The 20891-nt window shown below is 44.3% G+C and overlaps 3 protein-coding genes across 4 annotated transcripts in view; 2 read left to right on the top strand and 1 right to left on the bottom strand.

Moving 5' to 3' along the window:
• Window positions 1–7904, bottom strand: part of trim46a (tripartite motif containing 46a) — a 57025-nt gene extending 49121 nt beyond the window's left edge. The window contains 2 exon segments of the mRNA XM_052495287.1: window positions 2372–2630; window positions 7521–7904. Of these exon segments, the coding sequence (XP_052351247.1) occupies window positions 2372–2630; window positions 7521–7580 (319 nt within the window). The 5' untranslated portion in view covers window positions 7581–7904.
• Window positions 7905–9216: 1312 nt separating this feature from the next.
• On the top strand, window positions 9217–12217 carry LOC118367931 (transmembrane protein 107-like). 2 transcript variants are annotated; one of them, XM_035751673.1, is made up of 6 exons: window positions 9217–9475; window positions 9731–9856; window positions 10068–10135; window positions 10284–10384; window positions 11032–11128; window positions 11258–12217. In XM_035751673.1, exons 2-6 carry the CDS (start codon window positions 9770–9772, stop codon window positions 11325–11327), a joined length of 423 nt encoding a protein of 140 aa, XP_035607566.1. In that variant the 5' UTR covers window positions 9217–9475; window positions 9731–9769; the 3' UTR covers window positions 11328–12217. The 2 variants fall into 2 exon arrangements, with proteins under 2 accessions (XP_035607566.1, XP_035607568.1); XM_035751675.1 differs by lacking the exon at window positions 11032–11128 and adding an exon at window positions 10844–10940.
• A 96-nt stretch (window positions 12218–12313) lies between these two features.
• On the top strand, window positions 12314–19097 carry LOC127915328 (keratinocyte-associated protein 2-like). Its single transcript, XM_052495286.1, has 5 exons — window positions 12314–12465; window positions 12985–13139; window positions 16558–16621; window positions 16790–16856; window positions 17764–19097. Exons 1-5 carry the CDS (start codon window positions 12462–12464, stop codon window positions 17882–17884), a joined length of 411 nt encoding a protein of 136 aa, XP_052351246.1. The 5' UTR covers window positions 12314–12461; the 3' UTR covers window positions 17885–19097.
• Window positions 19098–20891: the final 1794 nt, after the last annotated feature.

Below are 20891 nucleotides of genomic sequence, written 5' to 3'. Positions count from 1 at the left end.
CTGCTGCAGAGGATAAGTTCATTAGAGTTAACTGCACCTCAGATTGCATCCCAAATATACACTTCGCAGAGTTCAAGTAACATACACATCTCAACATCAGCTGTTCAGAGGAGACTGCGTGAATCAGGCCTTCATGGTTGAAATGCTGCAAAGACACCACTACTAAAGGACAAATAAGAAGAGACTTGCTTGGGCCAAAAAACATGAGCAATGGACATTAGACTGGCGGAAATCTGTCCTTTGGTCTGATGAGTCCAAATTTGACATTTTTGGTACCAACCGCTGTGTCTTTGTGAGACGCAGAGAAGGTGAATGGATGATCTCCGTATGTGTAGTTCCCACCTTGAAGCATGGAGGGGGAGGTGTGATGGTGCTTGCATGTGACAGTGTCTGTGATTTATTTAGAATTCAAGGCACACTTAGTCAGCATGGCTACCACAGCATTCTGCAGCAATACGCCATTCCATCTGTTTGGCACTTAGTGGGACTATTATTTATTTTTCAACAGGACAATGACCCAACACACCTCCAGGCTGTGTAAGGGCTATTTGACCAAGAAGGCGAGAGATGGAGTGCTGTATCAGATGACCTGGCCTCCACAATCCCCTGACCTCAACCCAATTGAGACGGTTCGGGATGAGTTGGACCGCAGAGTGAAGGAAAAGCAGCCAACAAGTGCTCAGCATATGTGGGAACTCCTTCTAGACTGTTGGGAAAGCATTCCAGGTGAAGCTGGTTGAGAGATGGCCAAGAGTGTACAGAGCTGTCATCAAGGCAAAGGGTGGCTACTATGAAGAACCTCAAATTGAAAATATATTTTGATTTGTTTAACACTTTTTTGGTTACTACATGATTCATCATGACTGGTTGCATCACTGCCTGGTATGGCAACTGCTCAGCCTCCGACCACAAGGCGTTACAGAGGGTAGTGCATACGGCCAAGTACATCACTGGGGCCAAGCTTCCTGCCATCCAGGACCTATATTACCAGGAGTTGTCAGAGGAAGGCCCTCAAAACTGTCAAAGACTCCAGCCACTCTAGTCATAGACTGTTCTCTCTGCTACCGCACGGCAAGTGGTACCGGAGCGCCAAGTCTAGGTCCAAAAGGCTTCTTAACAGCTTCTACCCCCAAACCATAAGACTCCTGAACAGCTAATCAAAGGACTACCCAGACCCCTCGTTTACGCTGCTGCTACTCTCTGTTTATAATCTATGCATAGTCACTTTAACTCTACCTACATGTATATATTACCTCAATTACCTCAATTAACCGGTGCCCCCGCACATTGACTCTGTACCGGTACCCCCTGTATATAGCCTTGCTTGTTATTTTACTGCTGCTCTTTAATTATTCGTTACTTTAATTTTCTATTTTCTATTTTTTACGTAACACTTATTTTCATTTGTTTTCTTAACTTCTTAAAGCTGGTTGGTTAAGGGCTTGTAAGTAAGCATTTCATTCTAAGGTCTAAGCCTGTTGTATTCGGCACGTGACAAATAAATTGGATTTGATTTGATTCCATATGTTTTATTTAATAGTTTTGATGTATTCACTATTATTCCACAATGTAGAAAATAGTCAAAATAAAGAAGAACCCTTGAATGAGTAGGTGTGTCTATACTTTTGACTGGTACTGTAAATACACTACTGTTCAAAGGTTTGGGGTCACTGAAAAATGTCCTTGTTTTTTAAAGAAAAGCATGTTTTTTGTCCATTAAAATAACATCTAATTGATCAGAAATAAAGTGTAAACATTGTTAATGTTGTAAATGACTATTTTAACTGGAAACAACTGATTTCTTTGATGGAATATCTACATAGGCGTACAGAGGTCCATTATCAGCAACCATCACTCCTGTGTTCCAATGGCACGTTGTGTTAGCTAATCCAAGTTTATCCTTTTAAAAGGCTAATTGATCATTAGAAAACCCTTTTGCAAGTATGTTATTACAGCTGAAAACTGTTGTCCTGATTAAAGAGGCAATAAAACTGGCCTTCTTTAGACTAGTTGAGTATCTGGAGCATCAGCATTTGTGGGTTCGATTACAGGTTCCAAATGGCCAGAAACAAAGCCCTTTCTTCTGAAACTTCTGAAACAACATTAACAATGTCTACACTGTATTTCTGATCTCTTTCTCTTTTCTTTTTTTAAAAATGTGCTTTTCTTTAAAAAACAAGGACATTTCTAAGTGACCCCAAACTTTCGAATGGTAGGTAGTGTGTGTATTTATATATGGCTCTGGTATGAACCATCTTCACTGACCAGTAAAATAAAGTCAGATGCTGATCTGATGATGATGTCACTCTCATCTGCAGGCACTGGCACACAAGTAAGATCGACATCAGCATTCATACACACACTAACCCACCTGGTCTGAGGACGCGGTCCAGGCGGTCGGTGGTCTTGGGCGGGGGTCTGCGTGCCCCGCGTGGGGAGCGTGTGTTGGGGGAGGCGGCCGGGGAGTTGGGCTCTGGGGGGAGGTCTGGGGCAGGGTATCCTCTCTGGATTAACACCTCAGCAGCACACAGCAGACACACACTGTGCTGGCACGGCAGGATGATGGGCTGCTTCACCATCTCAGTACACACCGGGCAATGCAGCTCCCGCTCCATACTCTTCATGTTAGACTGGAGGACGAGAGAGGGAGGGAGGGGGGATAAGGGGTTGGAGATAGTAGAGAGACAGGGAGAGGAGTTAGAGGAGCAGGGATAAGGGGTTGGAGATAGTAGAGAGACGGGGAGAGGAGTTAGAGGAGCAGGGAGGGGGGATAAGGTGTTGGAGATAGAAGAGAGACGGGAAGAGGAGTTAGAGGAGCAGGGAGGGGGGATAAGGGGTTGGAGATAGTAGAGAGACGGGGAGAGGAGTTAGAGGAGCAGGGAGGGGGGATAAGGTGTTGGAGATAGAAGAGAGACGGGGAGAGGAGTTAGAGGGGCAGGGAGGGGGGATAAGGGGTTGGAGATAGTAGAGAGACGGGGAGAGGAGTTAGAGGAGCAAGGAGGGGGGGATAAGGGGTTGGAGATAGAAGAGAGATGGGGAGAGGAGTTAGAGGAGCAGGGAGGGGGGATAAGGGGTTGGAGATAGAAGAGAGACGGGGAGAGGAGTTAGAGGAGCAGGGAGGGGGGATAAGGGGTTGGAGATAGATGAGAGATGGGGAGAGGAGTTAGAGGAGCAGGGAGGGGGGATAAGGGGTTGGAGATAGTAGAGAGACGGGGAGAGGAGTTAGAGGAGCATAGAGGGGGGATAAGGGGTTGGAGATAGTAGAGAGACAGGGAGAGGAGTTAGAAGAGCAGGGAGGGGGGATAAGGGGTTGGAGATAGTAGAGAGACGGGGAGAGGAGTTAGAGGAGCAGGGAGGGGGGATAAGGGGTTGGAGATAGTAGAGAGACAGGGAGAGGAGTTAGAGGAGCAGGGAGGGGGGATAAGGGGTTGGAGATAGTAGAGAGACGGGGAGAGGAGTTAGAGGAGCAGGGAGGGGGGATAAGGGGTTGGAGATAGTAGAAAGACGGGGAGAGGAGTTAGAGGAGCAGGGAGGGGGGATAAGGGGTTGGAGATAGTAGCGAGAAGGGGAGAGGAGTTAGAGGAGCAGGGAGGGAGGATAAGGGGTTGGAGATAGTAGAGAGACGGGGAGAGGAGTTAGAGGAGCAGGGAGGGGGGATAAGTGGTTGGAGATAGAAGAGAGACAGGGAGAGGAGTTAGAGGAGCAGGGAGGGGGGATAAGGGGTTGGAGATAGTAGAGAGACAGTGAGAGGAGTTAGAGGAGCAGGGAGGGGGGATAAGGGGTTGGAGATAGTAGAGAGACAGTGAGAGGAGTTAGAGGAGCAGGGAGGGGGGATAAGGGGTTGGAGATAGTAGAGAGATGGGGAGAGGAGTTAGAGGAGCAGGGAGGGGGGATAAGTGGTTGGAGATAGAAGAGAGACAGGGAGAGGAGTTAGAGGAGCAGGGAGGGGGGATAAGGGGTTGGAGATAGTAGAGAGACGGGGAGAGGAGTTACAGGAGCAGGGAGGGGGGATAAGGGGTTGGAGATAGAAGAGAGATGGGGAGAGGAGTTAGAGGAGCAGGGAGGGGGGATAAGGGATTGGAGATGGTAGAGAGACGGGGAGAGGAGTTAGAGGAGCAGGGAGGGGGGATAAGGGATTGGAGATGGTAGAGAGACGGGGAGAGGAGTTAGAGGAGCAGGGAGGGGGGATAAGGGGTTGGAGATAGTAGAGAGACGGGGAGAGGAGTTAGAGGAGCAGGGAGGGGGGATAAGGGGTTGGAGATAGTAGAGAGACGGGGAGAGGAGTTAGAGGAGCAGGGAGGAGGGATAAGGGGTTGGCGATAGTAGAGAGACGGGGAGAGGAGTTAGAGGAGCAAGGAGGGGGGGATAAGGGGTTGGAGATAGTAGAGAGACGGGGAGAGGAGTTAGAGGAGCAGGGAGGGGGGATAAGGGGTTGGAGATGGTAGAGAGACGGGGAGAGGAGTTAGAGGAGCAAGGAGGGGGGATAAGGGGTTGGAGATAGTAGAGAGACGGGGAGAGGAGTTAGAGGAGCAGGGAGGGGGATAAGGGGTTGGAGATGGTAGAGAGATGGGGAGAGGAGTTAGAGGAGCAGGGAGGGGGGATAAGGGGTTGGAGATAGTAGAGAGATGGGGAGAGGAGTTAGAGGAGCAGGGAGGGGGGATAAGGGGTTGGAGATAGATGAGAGATGGGGAGAGGAGTTAGAGGAGCAGGGAGGGGGGATAAGGGGTTGGAGATAGATGAGAGATGGGGAGAGGAGTTAGAGGAGCAGGGAGGGGGGATAAGGGGTTGGAGATAGTAGAGAGATGGGGAGAGGAGTTAGAGGAGCAAGGAGGGGGGGATAAGGGGTTGGAGATAGTAGAGAGACGGGGAGAGGAGTTAGAGGAGCAGGGAGGGGGGATAAGGGGTTGGAGATGGTAGAGAGATGGGGAGAGGAGTTAGAGGAGCAGGGAGGGGGGATAAGGGGTTGGAGATAGTAGAGAGACGGGGAGAGGAGTTAGAGGAGCAGGGAGGAGGGATAAGGGGTTGGCGATAGTAGAGAGACGGGGAGAGGAGTTAGAGGAGCAAGGAGGGGGGATAAGGGGTTGGAGATAGTAGAGAGACGGGGAGAGGAGTTAGAGGAGCAGGGAGGGGGATAAGGGGTTGGAGATGGTAGAGAGACGGGGAGAGGAGTTAGAGGAGCAAGGAGGGGGGGGGGGATAAGGGGTTGGAGATAGTAGAGAGACGGGGAGAGGAGTTAGAGGAGCAGGGAGGGGGATAAGGGGTTGGAGATGGTAGAGAGATGGGGAGAGGAGTTAGAGGAGCAGGGAGGGGGATAAGGGGTTGGAGATAGTAGAGATGGGGAGAGGAGTTAGAGGAGCAGGGAGGGGGATAAGGGGTTGGAGATAGATGAGAGATGGGGAGAGGAGTTAGAGGAGCAGGGAGGGGGATAAGGGGTTGGAGATAGATGAGAGATGGGGAGAGGAGTTAGAGGAGCAGGGAGGGGGGATAAGGGGTTGGAGATAGTAGAGAGATGGGGAGAGGAGTTAGAGGAGCAAGGAGGGGGGGATAAGGGGTTGGAGATAGTAGAGAGACGGGGAGAGGAGTTAGAGGAGCAGGGAGGGGGGATAAGGGGTTGGAGATGGTAGAGAGACGGGGAGAGGAGTTAGAGGAGCAAGGAGGGGGATAAGGGGTTGGAGATAGTAGAGAGACGGGGAGAGGAGTTAGAGGAGCAGGGAGGGGGGATAAGGGGTTGGAGATGGTAGAGAGATGGGGAGAGGAGTTAGGGGAGCAGGGAGGGGGGATAAGGGGTTGGAGATAGTAGAGAGATGGGGAGAGGAGTTAGAGGCGCAGGGAGGGGGGATAAGGGGTTGGAGATAGATGAGAGATGGGGAGAGGAGTTAGAGGAGCAGGGAGGGGGGATAATGGGTTGGAGATAGTAGAGAGACAGTGAGAGGAGTTAGAGGAGCAGGGAGGGGGGATAAGGGGTTGGAGATAGTAGAGAGACGGGGAGAGGAGTTAGAAGAGCAGGGAGGGGGGATAAGGGGTTGGAGATAGTAGAGAGACGGGGAGAGGAGTTAGAGGACCAGGGCAGCAAATAAAGGGTGAGTGAGCAGGGCAGGGGGTGTGAGGGGAAAGAGGGGGAAGTGAAAACAGGAGTGAGATTGAGGCAGAGGAATAACTTAACTTCTCTAAATAGAGGAGAGAGAGAGAATGAGATGAGAGAGAGGGAGATAGAAACAGCGTCTTACATTATTGAACCATTCCTGGTTTAGAATTTATGTTGGACACATGAAAGGAGAAAGCAGGCGTGTGTGTGTATAAATACCCAGGCCAGGGCTGACTAAGGCGCTACAGCCAGTCTCCTTAAATATGAGTCTAATCACTTCATTCCAGCTCTGTCTGGCCAACAGCATGATGTAAACCCAGTATAGAGGAGTAATAGATCCCTCTATCTACAGCTCTGTTGTAGGACTAGTTGCTTGATTCTAACCCTCCTCGGTTCAGTTAATACAAGCCACCCTGGTGGTGAGAAGAGATTCATTTTAGGGAACAATGAATTACATTAAAATGGATTTCAACGCACAAAATAGGCTATATTACCGGGCAAGTCCTAGCCGAATTCACCTTCCCTAGGCCGGCTATGGAAATTCATGATGGGCCAAGGATACTGGCTACCGGGAAAATAGCATTCACATGGATTAGGCTTCGATAAGAATGACCACCTCTCTCTCTCCTCTATCAATGTTTTTTCTTTCCCTGGCTCGGCCAGAATAGTCGGTGTCAGTGGGCCCTCTCTGCGCCCAGGGGGGGTTCTGCACCTATGATGCGCGAGAGCCAAGACCGCCGCCGCGTGCTGGCGCTCCCTGAATCCCGTTTCTATGACGACAAAACATCATCCGTTCCCTGCTCACCGTGTTGCGAGATAGCAAATCATATCATCGGGCCCATTGTTTTTGTCTGTGCATGCTGGGGTACACATTCGACCGATAGGCTTCAAACATATATATATATATTGGCTATCCATTTAATCCTCCTTTCACCTTTTACCTCATTGCTAGGTGTGTCAATAACCAGCCGATAGTGACCAGCCGCTGGCGTCAAGCCAAAGTATTGGAGCCAAATGCCACCCATTTCTAATTTATAGGTCAGACTTATTAATGAATGTCTGGTTCAATTTTAGTCAATCTAATAACAAAAGCAGACAATTTCACATTGAAGAAAAATATAGCCTAAGAATTATGTATGAAGGATGATGAAATGTTGATGCCAAGACGGATGTGAAGGCCTCTATATCTTATGTAGGTTGGCCTACGTGGCGTGCTGAAAACATAGTTTAACTAAAAACATTATGCAATATTAATAACATTATATATATAGCTTAGCTGAGGACTTTCTCGCTGAACGGCCAATTGAAATACAGGTAACCAAACCCCATCTGTTTGCTATAGCCTAGGTCTGGTGGCCAACAGAATAACAAAATAGGCTCCAGTCTCCACATTTATGGTAAACAAATAGGTCTAATTAATCATCACCACACTTACGCTGATTTGAACGAGTGCGTCCATCATAGACGTAAACGCCTGTAGTTCTGCTTCAGCCATCCTTTAGGATAAAACGCGGTGTTGATGCGAATGTAGCCTGGTCTGTCAAATTCACAATCGTAGCCTAGGCCTAGTAATATACTCAAATATGTTGTCCTAGGGTGAATAAAGCAAATGTTAATAGCTTGGTCAATCAACCATATGTAGCCTAGGTATAGGCTGTCGCATATTAGTCTGACCGGATGTATATGGTCTGGAGTGCGCAGCGTTGACTTCTGTCCCTTTCCACTGAGCTCGCGCTGATAAGATGATGTTCAATAGTGGAGGATAGAGCATGCGTGGCGATTTCTGCTGAGTGAAACCGTTTCAAGTGCTCTCTCTCTCCCTCTCTCTCTCTCTCTCTCTCTCTCTCTCTCTCTCTATCTGTGTGTGTGTGCGTGCGTGTGCATGTGCAGTGGCGGTTCTGGCTTCTATGGCTCCCTGGGCGACCCCCCTTCAGCGCCCCACCTTCCCCACCCCACCCAAAAAGCACCATTCTGCACTAACTGTCATTTTTATTCTGACATTTGGAACAACACAAATAAATAAACATAACATTTAAAAATATAGAAATATAAAAAATGTATTAACAAATAAGACTCAGAAATAACAAAAATAAGTTAGAAAGAAAAATAGAAACAAATTTGGGTTGATTTGTCACTCGAGCATCAATACATTACCCATCCCCCAACACTGTCAACCAAGAGTCAAGACTAAACCAATTCACATTGGTGGTGTGCAGACCGCTTTTATTTTATTCTTAACAATTTCGCACAAACCAGAAAAAAATGCAACGATGTGTCTGTGAAACTATATATTATTCACTGTATTATGAATTAATTTTGGTTTATTTGGTAGCATTTCGTATTTTACTAATTGCATTTGTACTGTACAAAGTTAGAGGTGCGCTATTTCATAGATTCCCCCGCTCCCCCCACCTCTGGCTTCCAGTGGGGAGACCTGAGGTCAACCTAACCCCGCCCCCCTCCCCATCTCATACTTCTGTGTGGGAGACCTTCCCAGGCAATAGCCTGCCAAGCTCACAAACTGGAATCAGGGCGCCCACTCCGGCATGGTTAATTGACCCACAGTCCCACTCAGTGATAAGATATCATTGACGTGACGTGCAAATGAGCGATAGAAAACTGATCGCGGAAATGCCACCATTCCATTTTTTTTTGTGCGGGCGCCCCGTGCCGCCCCTGGCAAGATGCACGTGTCGCCTATACCTAAATCCACTAGTGTGTGTGTGTGTGTGTGTGTGTGTGTGTGTGTGTGTGTGTGTGTTTCTCACTGTGTAGGCCTATACACGCAATCATTATGAATATTTTGGGCAGAATTGGTTTGAAATGTAATTGTCACAAAAATGAATGACATTATTTTACTGCCACTTCATGTCTGGTGAAAACAGAACACTGATATTGATGCATACATTGCATATGACCCTACCTACATGACAATTGTTTCACTTTAATAATGTTTACATACTGCAAACTACTGCACTGTTGGAGCTAGGAACACAAGCATTTCGCTACACCCGCAATAACATCTGCTAAATATGTCTATGTGACCAATACATTTAGATTTTATTCTTGCCACTAGATGGCAACGTGAGATTATAAAACGCTACTAGAACGCTACTAGAATGACACGTTCACGAAGAAGCGTTCCTCATCCTCAAATGTTTCCGTCCTAAATCGTTAACGAAACCCTACGTTCTTGAACGCACCCCGGATTTAAATTGTTGTAGCAACGAGCTAAACCATGCCTGCAGCGTCTGTTGTTTCTAGTCCTAGACACAGTTGTTTCAATTAATGGTAAATGTATCATCAAATGTGGCTAGTTGTTGGCTCCAAATATTGACTAACGAGTTGAATGAGTTGGGTACATTAGCTAGCTAAATTAGCACTATCAAGGTGAGTGTGCGGATAAATTAGCTTATACGTTTGCTAATAGTAACGTTACTTAGTCTACACATTGTATATAAAGCGCTGTTCACATTAATTTGAGTAGTCTTAACGTTAACGTTAGTAGTCTAGCTAACATTTACAGCCTATATTGTATTGTATTGTAGCAGGCTCAAGTCAACACACGGATTTTGTTGTTTCTATTGGCAATATTAACATTAACGTTACTTGTCAACGTTTGCCTATTCCGCCTCTTTATTCTAGGTACCATAGTACCCATAAAGGCACATCTTTGCTGGGGCAATGTCTGCAGTCAGCAGCCTGGTCCCGGCTCGATTCCTGACTCTCACTGCTCACCTCGTCATCGTCATCACCATTTTCTGGTCACGGGTATGTTCTGAGTACTGGCAAGGTTCTGGACAAACCATATCCTCTGTGTGTGACATGTCTCATGTCTGTATCTGGCATCTAGAAGACACCAGTTGTTGTTCACGACATCATCAACATGCTCTTCTATAATATATTGTGTTTCAACCGTGCTCGTAATCTAGTGATACTGCGTAGATCTATCTCTGAAGTAATTGTACTCATTGGCCCACAGGAGAACAATGTTGAAGCTTGCCTGCCTTTGGATTTCACACAGGACCAATATGACAAGGAGGACACCAAGTAAGCATCTTTCACCCAGGACAGGACTCCTAACCCTACACACACACAGTCTATCCAAAAATAATTGCTGTAGGTTTTGATAGATCACTTGTCTTAAACATTCTCTCTCTCTCTCTCTCTCTCTTATATATATCTCTTTCTCTTCTAGGTTGGTTGTAGCGTTGTCAGTCACCATGGGTCTGTTTGCTATAGAGCTGGCTGGCTTCTTCTCTGGTGTGTCTATGTTCAACTGCACCCAGGGCCTCCTCTGTATCCTTTACATGTTCTCAAAACTCTTCTGCAAAACTCTGTACATATCCAAAGTACACATAATGCATAGTACAGCAGTGGTCACCAGTCCTAGTCCTGGCGAACTACAGTCTGCCTTCGTTCTTGCACAGTACTAATTTTGTGTGGCCAGTCACATCAACAAGGAGGCTACTCAAGGTCTTGATGTTTTGTTGAGTAGCTGAGTGTTGGTGCTGGGCAAGAATGATAGCCTGCACAGTGTGACTCTCTAGGAATAGTGAAGAACATGGGAGGGAATTGATAGATGTAAGCGATATGCAGGAAGTTATACTCTTCTTACAGATCAGCAGGGGGACGTTAATATGAACATGGATATAAGGTTGAGGAAGTAATCTTTTTATTGGTTTGGTTAAGATTCCCTGACTCAGGACTCCCTCCCCATACACCATCCATGCATCCATCTCTCCATCTACACACTAGCGACTGCAGCCCATGTCAGTGCCTCTGTGGCTCTGCTGTTCTTTCTGTTTGAACAATGGGCATGTGAAATATACTGGTGGATCCTTGCTTTCTGCAGGTTAGTGTGTGTCTGTGTGTGTGTGTGTGTGTGTGTGTGCGCGTGTGCTTCTCCTCAGAGGTTTTGTTTCCCTGACTGACGTCTCCTCCAGCGTTGGCTGTCCACTGCAGCGCGTCCGTCTCCCTGTCTTTCTTTGTCTTCCAGAGATGGGAGTGTTGGACATACTGGGTTATTTTTGCCTTCTGCAGGTTTGTGTGTGTGTGTGTGTGTGTGTGACAGACAGGCATCGTGTGTGTCCTGGAGTTATTTGGGTCATTTTTGCCTCGTGCAGGTTGATGCTTTGCTTATAATGCTGCTATCCTCTCTATCTCCCGTAGTGTTCTCCCTGCATTTGTGGAGATCCTACTCTTCATCGCAGTGTTCGGACTGAAGAAGAAGCCACTATAACCGAGAGCAGTGTTTCACATCAATGTTCAGTCTGGAATGTAGTGTCCATCCTTCCCAGCACTTGTACACAGCTGTCCAAGTGTGTGACACATTGTGACTGTTCAATAGTGTCAAGGAGACATAGTTGATGTTAGTGATGCTGGATGGTGATCGTAGTGATAAAGACAACAGAGCTGGTTAAGATGTGGGTGGTCTAAGCTGCAGCATCCGATACGGTGACAGCATCGGTTCGAATCTGGCCTTCTGACTTTTAACACAACCTTTATCCATCAATAGTCAGATTATTTTATTTATTTATTTTAAGCTGTGGTCTGTGTTTCAGGATTGTGGATGTTGTAGAGAAACGGAGCTACTGTATGTACCCAAGGCAGAGAGGACGATTTCTAAAAACTCCAGCGTATTGATCCTAATTACTACGCTGAATGTATAGACACAAGTAACCATCTTTCTCTTCACCATGCTAAATGGTCCTGTGTACCAAAGGATTTTAGTACCACCTTTCTAAAACGTTTACCTAAAAAATATATGTTTGCTCAAGCTGAAGCTATCCCAGTTTGTTTTTCATTTCATTGTAGAGTCACTTGTAAACCATTTGTTTCTTTTAATATGCTTTTTAAATGAATCTAAAATGTGGTGATGTTTTTTATTTTATTTTACTAGGCGAGTCAGTTAAGAACAAATTCTTATTTTCAATGACGGCCTAGGAACAGTGGGTTAACTGCCTGTTCAGGGGCAGAACGACAGATTTTGTACCTTGTCAGCTCAGGGATTTGAACTTGCAACCTTTTGGTTACTGGTCCAATGCTCTAACCACTAGGCTACCATATAGGGGTGTAGCTACCATCAGATATGTCACAAAAAAAGACGATTAAAGTATTTTACCTGTGTAATCTAGTATTTATTTCATAAACACCCCTGGAAAAATGTGTGCAGTGGGTGTGTCAGTCTTGACGTACGTTTTGCGTTGCTAGAATCTGATTGGCACTTCACATTCGACACCTACGTGTGCCACCTCGCATAGGTTCCGGGTAGCAGAAACGGAGTTTGTTCCTGGAGCTGCCTGTGTTTTGAAAGGATATCGGAAACGCATGATCTTCTGTGTCAAAAACATAATTATTGATTAAATATCAAAACATGGGTAAGTTCTGCAAGGCTAACGTTACTGTTTAATTTTGATATATGTATGGGCGTTGAAAATAACTATTGAGGGATAGAAAATGTAAAGGTATCTAGCTAACTATAGCTAGTTGTGTAACGGTAGACTTGCCATTCATTGCTAACTTTGTTAGTTACGTAGCTATTTTGTGCAGAATACACTTGCCAACAATGTACATTTCTTCAGTTTAACGGCTGTGTTGTCAAAATGTATGATAAAGTTTTCTTGTAGCTACCTAGTTAGGTATTTTCATTATTCGAGAGAGGGTGTTTCCACACGGAATCTTTCAAGAGTGTACACTGACGTGGCGTAAAGATTGCTGTTAGGATACCGTGGAATGTTTCGTATAGGCTAGTTATGTTTCTGTCACTCAAGGATGAAATATAAACCCAACTGTTGATATTATTATGTTAGAATCTGGCCTCTTCAGTCCAGCTGCAGTCCCTTAGTTTGTGACCGTAGTAGAACAATCATCTATGTGTAATCTGCCTCTCCCTCTAGCGGTGAACACAGGCACATCCCTGGTTCTGTCCAGTCTGTTCTCTGTGTTGGTGTTTGCTGGGATGCAGATGTTCAGCAGACAGCTGGGTTCTACAGAGTTACACACCATCCTGGGAGGCTTCCTGGGCTCTGTCCTCTTTATCTGCTCCCTCACAGTATCCTCCTTACACCAAAACACACCACAACATAGCAGCACTGCATACAATGCAATCTATGTAGACCTCAGATAGGGTTGTCAGAGTAAGCTGTTTGTAAAGCCAGACAGCTAAAGTCTTTGTTTATGTTCTGTGCTCCCTTGAGTTCCCAAGTGATGGAAGCAGACAGTCATTTGGTTGGTTCTATAGTCCACATGCAGCAATGTGAGTCACGGTGGCAGGATTTTTTAATACATTTATTTCACCTTTATTTATCCAGGAAGGCTAGTTGAGAACACCTTTATTTATCCAGGAAGGCTAGTTGAGAACACCTTTATTTATCCAGGAAGGCTAGTTGAGAACACCTTTATTTATCCAGGAAGGCTAGTTGAGAACACCTTTATTTATCCAGGAAGGCTAGTTGAGAACACCTTTATTTATCCAGGAAGGCTAGTTGAGAACACCTTTATTTATCCAGGAAGGCTAGTTGAGAACACCTTTATTTATCCAGGAAGGCTAGTTGAGAACACCTTTATTTATCCAGGAAGGCTAGTTGAGAACACCTTTATTTATCCAGGAAGGCTAGTTGAGAACACCTTTATTTATCCAGGAAGGCTAGTTGAGAACACCTTTATTTATCCAGGAAGGCTAGTTGAGAACACCTTTATTTATCCAGGAAGGCTAGTTGAGAACACCTTTATTTATCCAGGAAGGCTAGTTGAGAACACCTTTATTTATCCAGGAAGGCTAGTTGAGAACACCTTTATTTATCCAGGAAGGCTAGTTGAGAACACCTTTATTTATCCAGGAAGGCTAGTTGAGAACACCTTTATTTATCCAGGAAGGCTAGTTGAGAACACCTTTATTTATCCAGGAAGGCTAGTTGAGAACACCTTTATTTATCCAGGAAGGCTAGTTGAGAACACCTTTATTTATCCAGGAAGGCTAGTTGAGAACACCTTTATTTATCCAGGAAGGCTAGTTGAGAACACCTTTATTTATCCAGGAAGGCTAGTTGAGAACACCTTTATTTATCCAGGAAGGCTAGTTGAGAACACCTTTATTTATCCAGGAAGGCTAGTTGAGAACACCTTTATTTATCCAGGAAGGCTAGTTGAGAACACCTTTATTTATCCAGGAAGGCTAGTTGAGAACACCTTTATTTATCCAGGAAGGCTAGTTGAGAACACCTTTATTTATCCAGGAAGGCTAGTTGAGAACACCTTTATTTATCCAGGAAGGCTAGTTGAGAACACCTTTATTTATCCAGGAAGGCTAGTTGAGAACACCTTTATTTATCCAGGAAGGCTAGTTGAGAACACCTTTATTTATCCAGGAAGGCTAGTTGAGAACACCTTTATTTATCCAGGAAGGCTAGTTGAGAACACCTTTATTTATCCAGGAAGGCTAGTTGAGAACACCTTTATTTATCCAGGAAGGCTAGTTGAGAACACCTTTATTTATCCAGGAAGGCTAGTTGAGAACACCTTTATTTATCCAGGAAGGCTAGTTGAGAACACCTTTATTTATCCAGGAAGGCTAGTTGAGAACACCTTTATTTATCCAGGAAGGCTAGTTGAGAACACCTTTATTTATCCAGGAAGGCTAGTTGAGAACACCTTTATTTATCCAGGAAGGCTAGTTGAGAACACCTTTATTTATCCAGGAAGGCTAGTTGAGAACACCTTTATTTATCCAGGAAGGCTAGTTGAGAACACCTTTATTTATCCAGGAAGGCTAGTTGAGAACACCTTTATTTATCCAGGAAGGCTAGTTGAGAACACCTTTATTTATCCAGGAAGGCTAGTTGAGAACACCTTTATTTATCCAGGAAGGCTAGTTGAGAACACCTTTATTTATCCAGGAAGGCTAGTTGAGAACACCTTTATTTATCCAGGTAGGCTAGTTGAGAACACCTTTATTTATCCAGGAAGGCTAGTTGAGAACACCTTTATTTATCCAGGAAGGCTAGTTGAGAACACCTTTATTTATCCAGGAAGGCTAGTTGAGAACACCTTTATTTATCCAGGAAGGCTAGTTGAGAACACCTTTATTTATCCAGGAAGGCTAGTTGAGAACACCTTTATTTATCCAGGAAGGCTAGTTGAGAACACCTTTATTTATCCAGGTAGGCTAGTTGAGAACACCTTTATTTATCCAGGTAGGCTAGTTGAGAACACCTTTATTTATCCAGGTAGGCTAGTTGAGAACACCTTTATTTATCCAGGTAGGCTAGTTGAGAACACCTTTATTTATCCAGGTAGGCTAGTTGAGAACAAGTTCTCATTTACAAGTGCAACCTGGCCAAGACTAAAGCAAAGCAGTTCGACACAAACAACAACACAGAGTTACACAGGGAATAAACAAACATAGTCAATAATACAGTAGAAAAAAAGTCTATACAGTGTGTTCAAATGAGGAGAGAAGGAAGGTAAGGCAATAAATAGGCCATGGTGGTGAGCTAATTACAATATACCAATTAAACACTGGGGTGATTCATGTGCAAGTAGAGATACTGGGGTGCAAAGGAGCAAGATAAATAAATAACATATGGGGATAAATAAATACAGTAAGGATCACTGAACATCTAAAGGTCCAATAAAACCACCACATTATGTTTATTTTATTTCACCTTTATTTAACCAGGTAGGCTAGTTGAGAACAAGTTCTCATTTACAACTGCGACCTGGCCAAGATAAAGCATAGCAGTGTGAACAGACAGCAACACAGAGTTACACATGGAGTAAACAATAAACAAGTCAATAACACAGTAGAAAAAAAGAGTCTATATACATTGTGTGCAAAAGGCATGAGGAGATAGGCGAATAATTACAATTTAACAGATTAACACTGGAGTGATAAATGATCAGATGGTCATGTGCAGGTAGAGATACTGGTGTGCAGAAAAGTAAATAAATAAAAACAGTATGGGGATGAGGTAGGTAAAATTGGGTGGGCTATTTACCGATGGACTATGTACAGCTGCAGCGATTGGTTAGCTGCTCAGATAGCAGATGTTTAAAGTTGGTGAGGGAGATAAAAGTCTCCAACTTCAACGATTTTTGCAATTCGTTCCAGTCACAGGCAGCAGCCAAATGAGGTGTTGGCTTTAGGGATGATCAGTGAGATACACCTGCTGGAGCGCGTGCTACGGGTGGGTGTTGCCATCGTGACCAGTGAACTGAGATAAGGTGGAACTTTACCTAGCATGGACTTGTAGATGACCTGGAGCCAGTGGGTCTGGCGACGAATATGTACCGAGGGCCAGCCGACTAGAGCATACAGGTTGCAGTGGTGGGTGGTATAAGGTGCTTTAGTAACAAATAGGATGGCACTGTGATAAACTGCATCCAGTTTGCTGAGTAGAGTATTGGAAGCAATTTCAAATGTCTCTTCTCTCCCACTGTGTGTTTCCCTCCTTAACCCTTTCTCCAACCAGGCCTTCAGTAACCTGGAAAACCTAATCTTCGGCAAGGGATTCCAGGTCAAGATCTTCCCAGAGAGTAAGTCTGTCTTCACAACTACAGAGTGATGCACAGAATCTATTTCCTGTGTTTCACACACATTCACTGAGCCTCTTGTCATGAGTATGGGTGCATCTGAATAGTATAGCGGATCAGCACCCACTCGGTCCTGTTTTAACGAGTGTTCATTTCTCTCCTGTCCCCCAGTCCTGGTGTGCCTGTGCCTCTCTCTGTTTGCCTCTGGGCTGGTGCACCGTGTGTGTGTCACCACATGGTAAGTATGAACTCCCAGACTACTGACAAACCCAGGTGCACCACACACAGAAACTCTCTTAAGAACTGAACTCAGTGATGACATGAAGGACTTATGGAATAGCAGAGAGCCTATCCAACTGACAATCTCTTAGAAAGAAATAGAAACTATTGGAACCAAGATTTCAAAAATAACTGATATTGGCACAAGATGGAAGTAATGTTGGATCATAACTAACGACATTACAGTTTACAAAAATGTATGCTTAATCCAGTATACATTCATGTATTGCATGTATTATACAAGAGACAGAGAGGTCTGAAGTGTAAAACTACTAATGACTCAATAATTCATGACCTTCTGGAAATGTTATAAGATCCAAAAGTTATGGCTGGAGTTGTAATACTTCTCAGCCATCTTTCCAATGTAAATGAGCTTTTAATGAGTCTGTCTGCATATTTAAAGACATGGCATATGAGGGTGCAGTGAGATACCCGATGGGTAGGACAACACTTTTCTCATCAATCATCTTAAAAAAACATATACAACTGGAAATCAACCAATCATCTGTCGTTCACGCAATGGAAGGGTCAAATGCTTTACATCTAAAAATTGAAAGTGCGCGGGTGACGGAGAGAAACACATTTGTGCTGTTTGAGGCCATGTGGCAGATAGTGATGCGGGCGCTGGAGATAAGGGGGTGAGGGCTGGTGGGTCTGGGCAGGAGTGATGTAGTTGATGTTTGTATGATGTCGTCGTTTGCTTGTGTATGTTTTGTATTGTTGATCAAATAAAATCTTTAGGAAAAAAGGAATAGTAGTGATGATGATAACAGTACTACTATTATCAATGAACTTGGTGAAGTTTTTCTTCTCAAACCATATTGTACTGTTGCTGTGCTGACTGTTTCATTTTGTTCTCTCTCCAGTCTGATATTCTCTCTGTTCGCCCTCTACTACATCAACAAAGTGTCTGCTGCTCTGTACCAGGCAGCTGTTCCCACGGTAATGCCAGCCAAGGCTGCCAGCAAGGGCAAGAAAAAGAACTAAGTCACTAATTAGATCAAACTTTCATACCATCATCCAATCAGCATCCACTACAACGGCTAACCAGGCAAGGGAGAAATGGTGTAGGTTAGCCAATGACAGTGTACCCCAGTTTCCTTTTTGTAGGTCGTGCTAACCAGCATTCTTAGATATTTTCCTTGACTTCTTAACTCTATGAACACTGATCTCCAAGGACTGGACACCTCTCAGCAGTATAGATAACCTGAGACCTACCCAGCCCATCCATACACTGTTCTCAGCAGTATAGTTAGCCTGAGACCTACCCAGCCCATCCATACACTGTTCTTAGCAGTATAGTTAGCCTGAGACCTACCCAGCCCATCCATACACTGTTCTCAGCAGTATAGTTAGCCTGAGACCTACCCAGCCCATCCATACACTGTTCTTAGCAGTATAGATAGCCTGAGACCTACCCAGCCCATCCATACACTGTTCTCAGCAGTATAGATAACCTGAGACCTACCCAGCCCATCCATACACTGTTCTCAGCAGTATAGATGACCTGAGACCTACCCAGCCCATCCATACACTGTTCTCAGCAGTATAGATAACCTGAGACCTACCCAGCCCATCCATACACTGTTCTCAGCAGTATAGATAGCCTGAGACCTACCCAGCCCATCCATACACTGTTCTCAGCAGTATAGATAACCTGAGACCTACCCAGCCCATCCATACACTGTTCTCAGCAGTATAGATAACCTGAGACCTACCCAGCCCATCCATACACTGTTCTCAGCAGTATAGATAACCTGAGACCTACCCAGCCCATCCATACACTGTTCTCAGCAGTATAGTTAGCCTGAGACCTACCCAGCCCATCCATACACTGTTCTCAGCAGTATAGTTAGCCTGAGACCTACCCAGCCCATCCATACACTGTTCTCAGCAGTATAGATAACCTGAGACCTACCCAGCCCATCCATACACTGTTCTCAGCAGTATAGTTAGCCTGAGACCTAACCAGCTCATCCATACACTGTTCTCAGCAGTCATGAGGCCTGGGGTGGAGGAAAGGAAGCAGTTTGGGATGTAGCCTGAATTATGTCTCTACATTCCCTACATCATCCCCATGTACTCAGCACTTGTTTCAAAATGCTTGTCTACAGATCCATATTTTTGATTGACGTCCTTTTTGTTTTGGTATAAAAACTTTTTTGTTAATGAATTTGTAATTAAAACCCATTGAAAATAGTGTCTGTCTCTAGATTTTCTTGGTTTAAGCTTCTTGAAACAGACAAGTCAAGGTAAGCACTGTCGCTTCAGTGCTGCTATGGGTAAAGTTCCCCTTATCCATGCTCCAGGTACACACACATCTGACATCCCTTTTACAGAGCAGCCATGTACTAAGATGCTTTAACTCAAAGTTGTAGCACACCAGTGTACACAATGGATTTTTGATGAATATTATTTGAAAGTACAAACAACTTAGTTTTTGTAAATGGGTCTGATGAAGATCTGATGATCAATGTGGAATGTAGGTCAAAAAATCATAAGCGTCCAAATAATTGTTACATTATGAACTCTGACCGAACCGTTCTACTCCTAACAAGATTTACCCAAATATAAATATATCAGTCAAAAGTTTGGACACACCTAATTTAAGTTTTTTTCTTTATTTCTGCTATTTTCTAAATAGTGAAGACATCAAAACTATGAAATAACACATGGAATCATGTAGTAACCAAAAAAGTGTTAAACAAATCAAAATATGAAAATATTGATAATTCAAAGTAGCCACCCTTTGCCTTGATGACAGCTTTGGTTACTACATGATTCCATATGTTATTTCATAGTTTTGATGTTACACTATTATTCTACAGTGTAGAAAATAGTACAAATAAAAACCATGGAATGAGTAGGTGTCCAGACTTTAGACTGGTACTGTATATCCCAGAAAACCAAGCCTACTTTGAAATGTGAACTTCCACCAGAAAGGACACACTGTGCTCATAAAGTAGCTACGCTCATGTATTACAGTGTCTCTTAAAATATTCCCAGCGTATTTCTAGAATCCGCAAACAGCTGGACAACATTTTTAAGGCTTTTAGAAAAAAGAAAAAAAAATCCCTTTCCTTTCCAGCCATAGTTGGAAATGGGCTGAATCCTACCTCCCTGCTGAGTGGCAATGTAATGCCTAACCTGTAGGTAGGTACTTGAGGAAATGAGTTTGAGGTAACTGAATATGAACTGCCAGTTGTTGAAAGGATAGTAGTTCATCTTCTCTATAGAGATTACCAAATGTTTTCATTCCTTTGTTGAACCAACAAAATGTAATACCATCTCTCAGGGCTTTGGGTAAAATGGGGTTATTATAGAAAGGTGTTTGTTCATATATAGATATAAGCCCTTCTGTTTGTTTACAGACTTCAATCCATAGATGTAAAGTGTTTTTAATGAAAGGGTTGTTTATGAGACCTAGCAAAGCTTTAGGTGGGCTAATATAAGGTATAGATGCCAATGTAGCAGGGGTCAGACACTCCTCCTCGATCTGTCTCCTAGCGGGTGAACTTGTTGTTGTATTTTGCCATACCCACACAGCCCTTAACTGAGATGCCCAGTAATACAACTGGAAGTCAGGTAGAGTGAGTCCTCCTTCTGAGTACGGTTTGCATAAAGTTGTGAGTTTCACTCTGGGGGGTTTCCCTTTCCACAGAAATTAAGAAACCTTCCTATTAAGTTGTTTGAAAAAAACTTTGGAAATAGGAAAGGGCAGGGTTTGAAAAAGGTACAAGAATTTTGGTAATATATTCATCTTTACACAATTGACCCGCCCAATAAGAGAAATCGGTAAATCCCGCCATCTATCCAATTCTTCCCCAACCTTTTTGAGAAGTGGAGTATAGTTCAGTTGATATGTCTTAATAATTTCAGAGGGAATTTGCAATCCAAGATATGTCATTTTCTGTGGTTTCCAAGAAAACGTCTGGTCTAAGATTGGGTTCTGCATAGCTGCCCTGTTAAAAGGCATAATTATACTCTTCGATGG

The sequence above is a fragment of the Oncorhynchus keta genome, chromosome 34, assembly GCF_023373465.1.
Source record: "Oncorhynchus keta strain PuntledgeMale-10-30-2019 chromosome 34, Oket_V2, whole genome shotgun sequence".
In the NCBI taxonomy this organism is placed as follows: Eukaryota; Metazoa; Chordata; class Actinopteri; order Salmoniformes; family Salmonidae; genus Oncorhynchus; species Oncorhynchus keta.
This window is presented reverse-complemented; position numbering and strand designations above follow the sequence as displayed.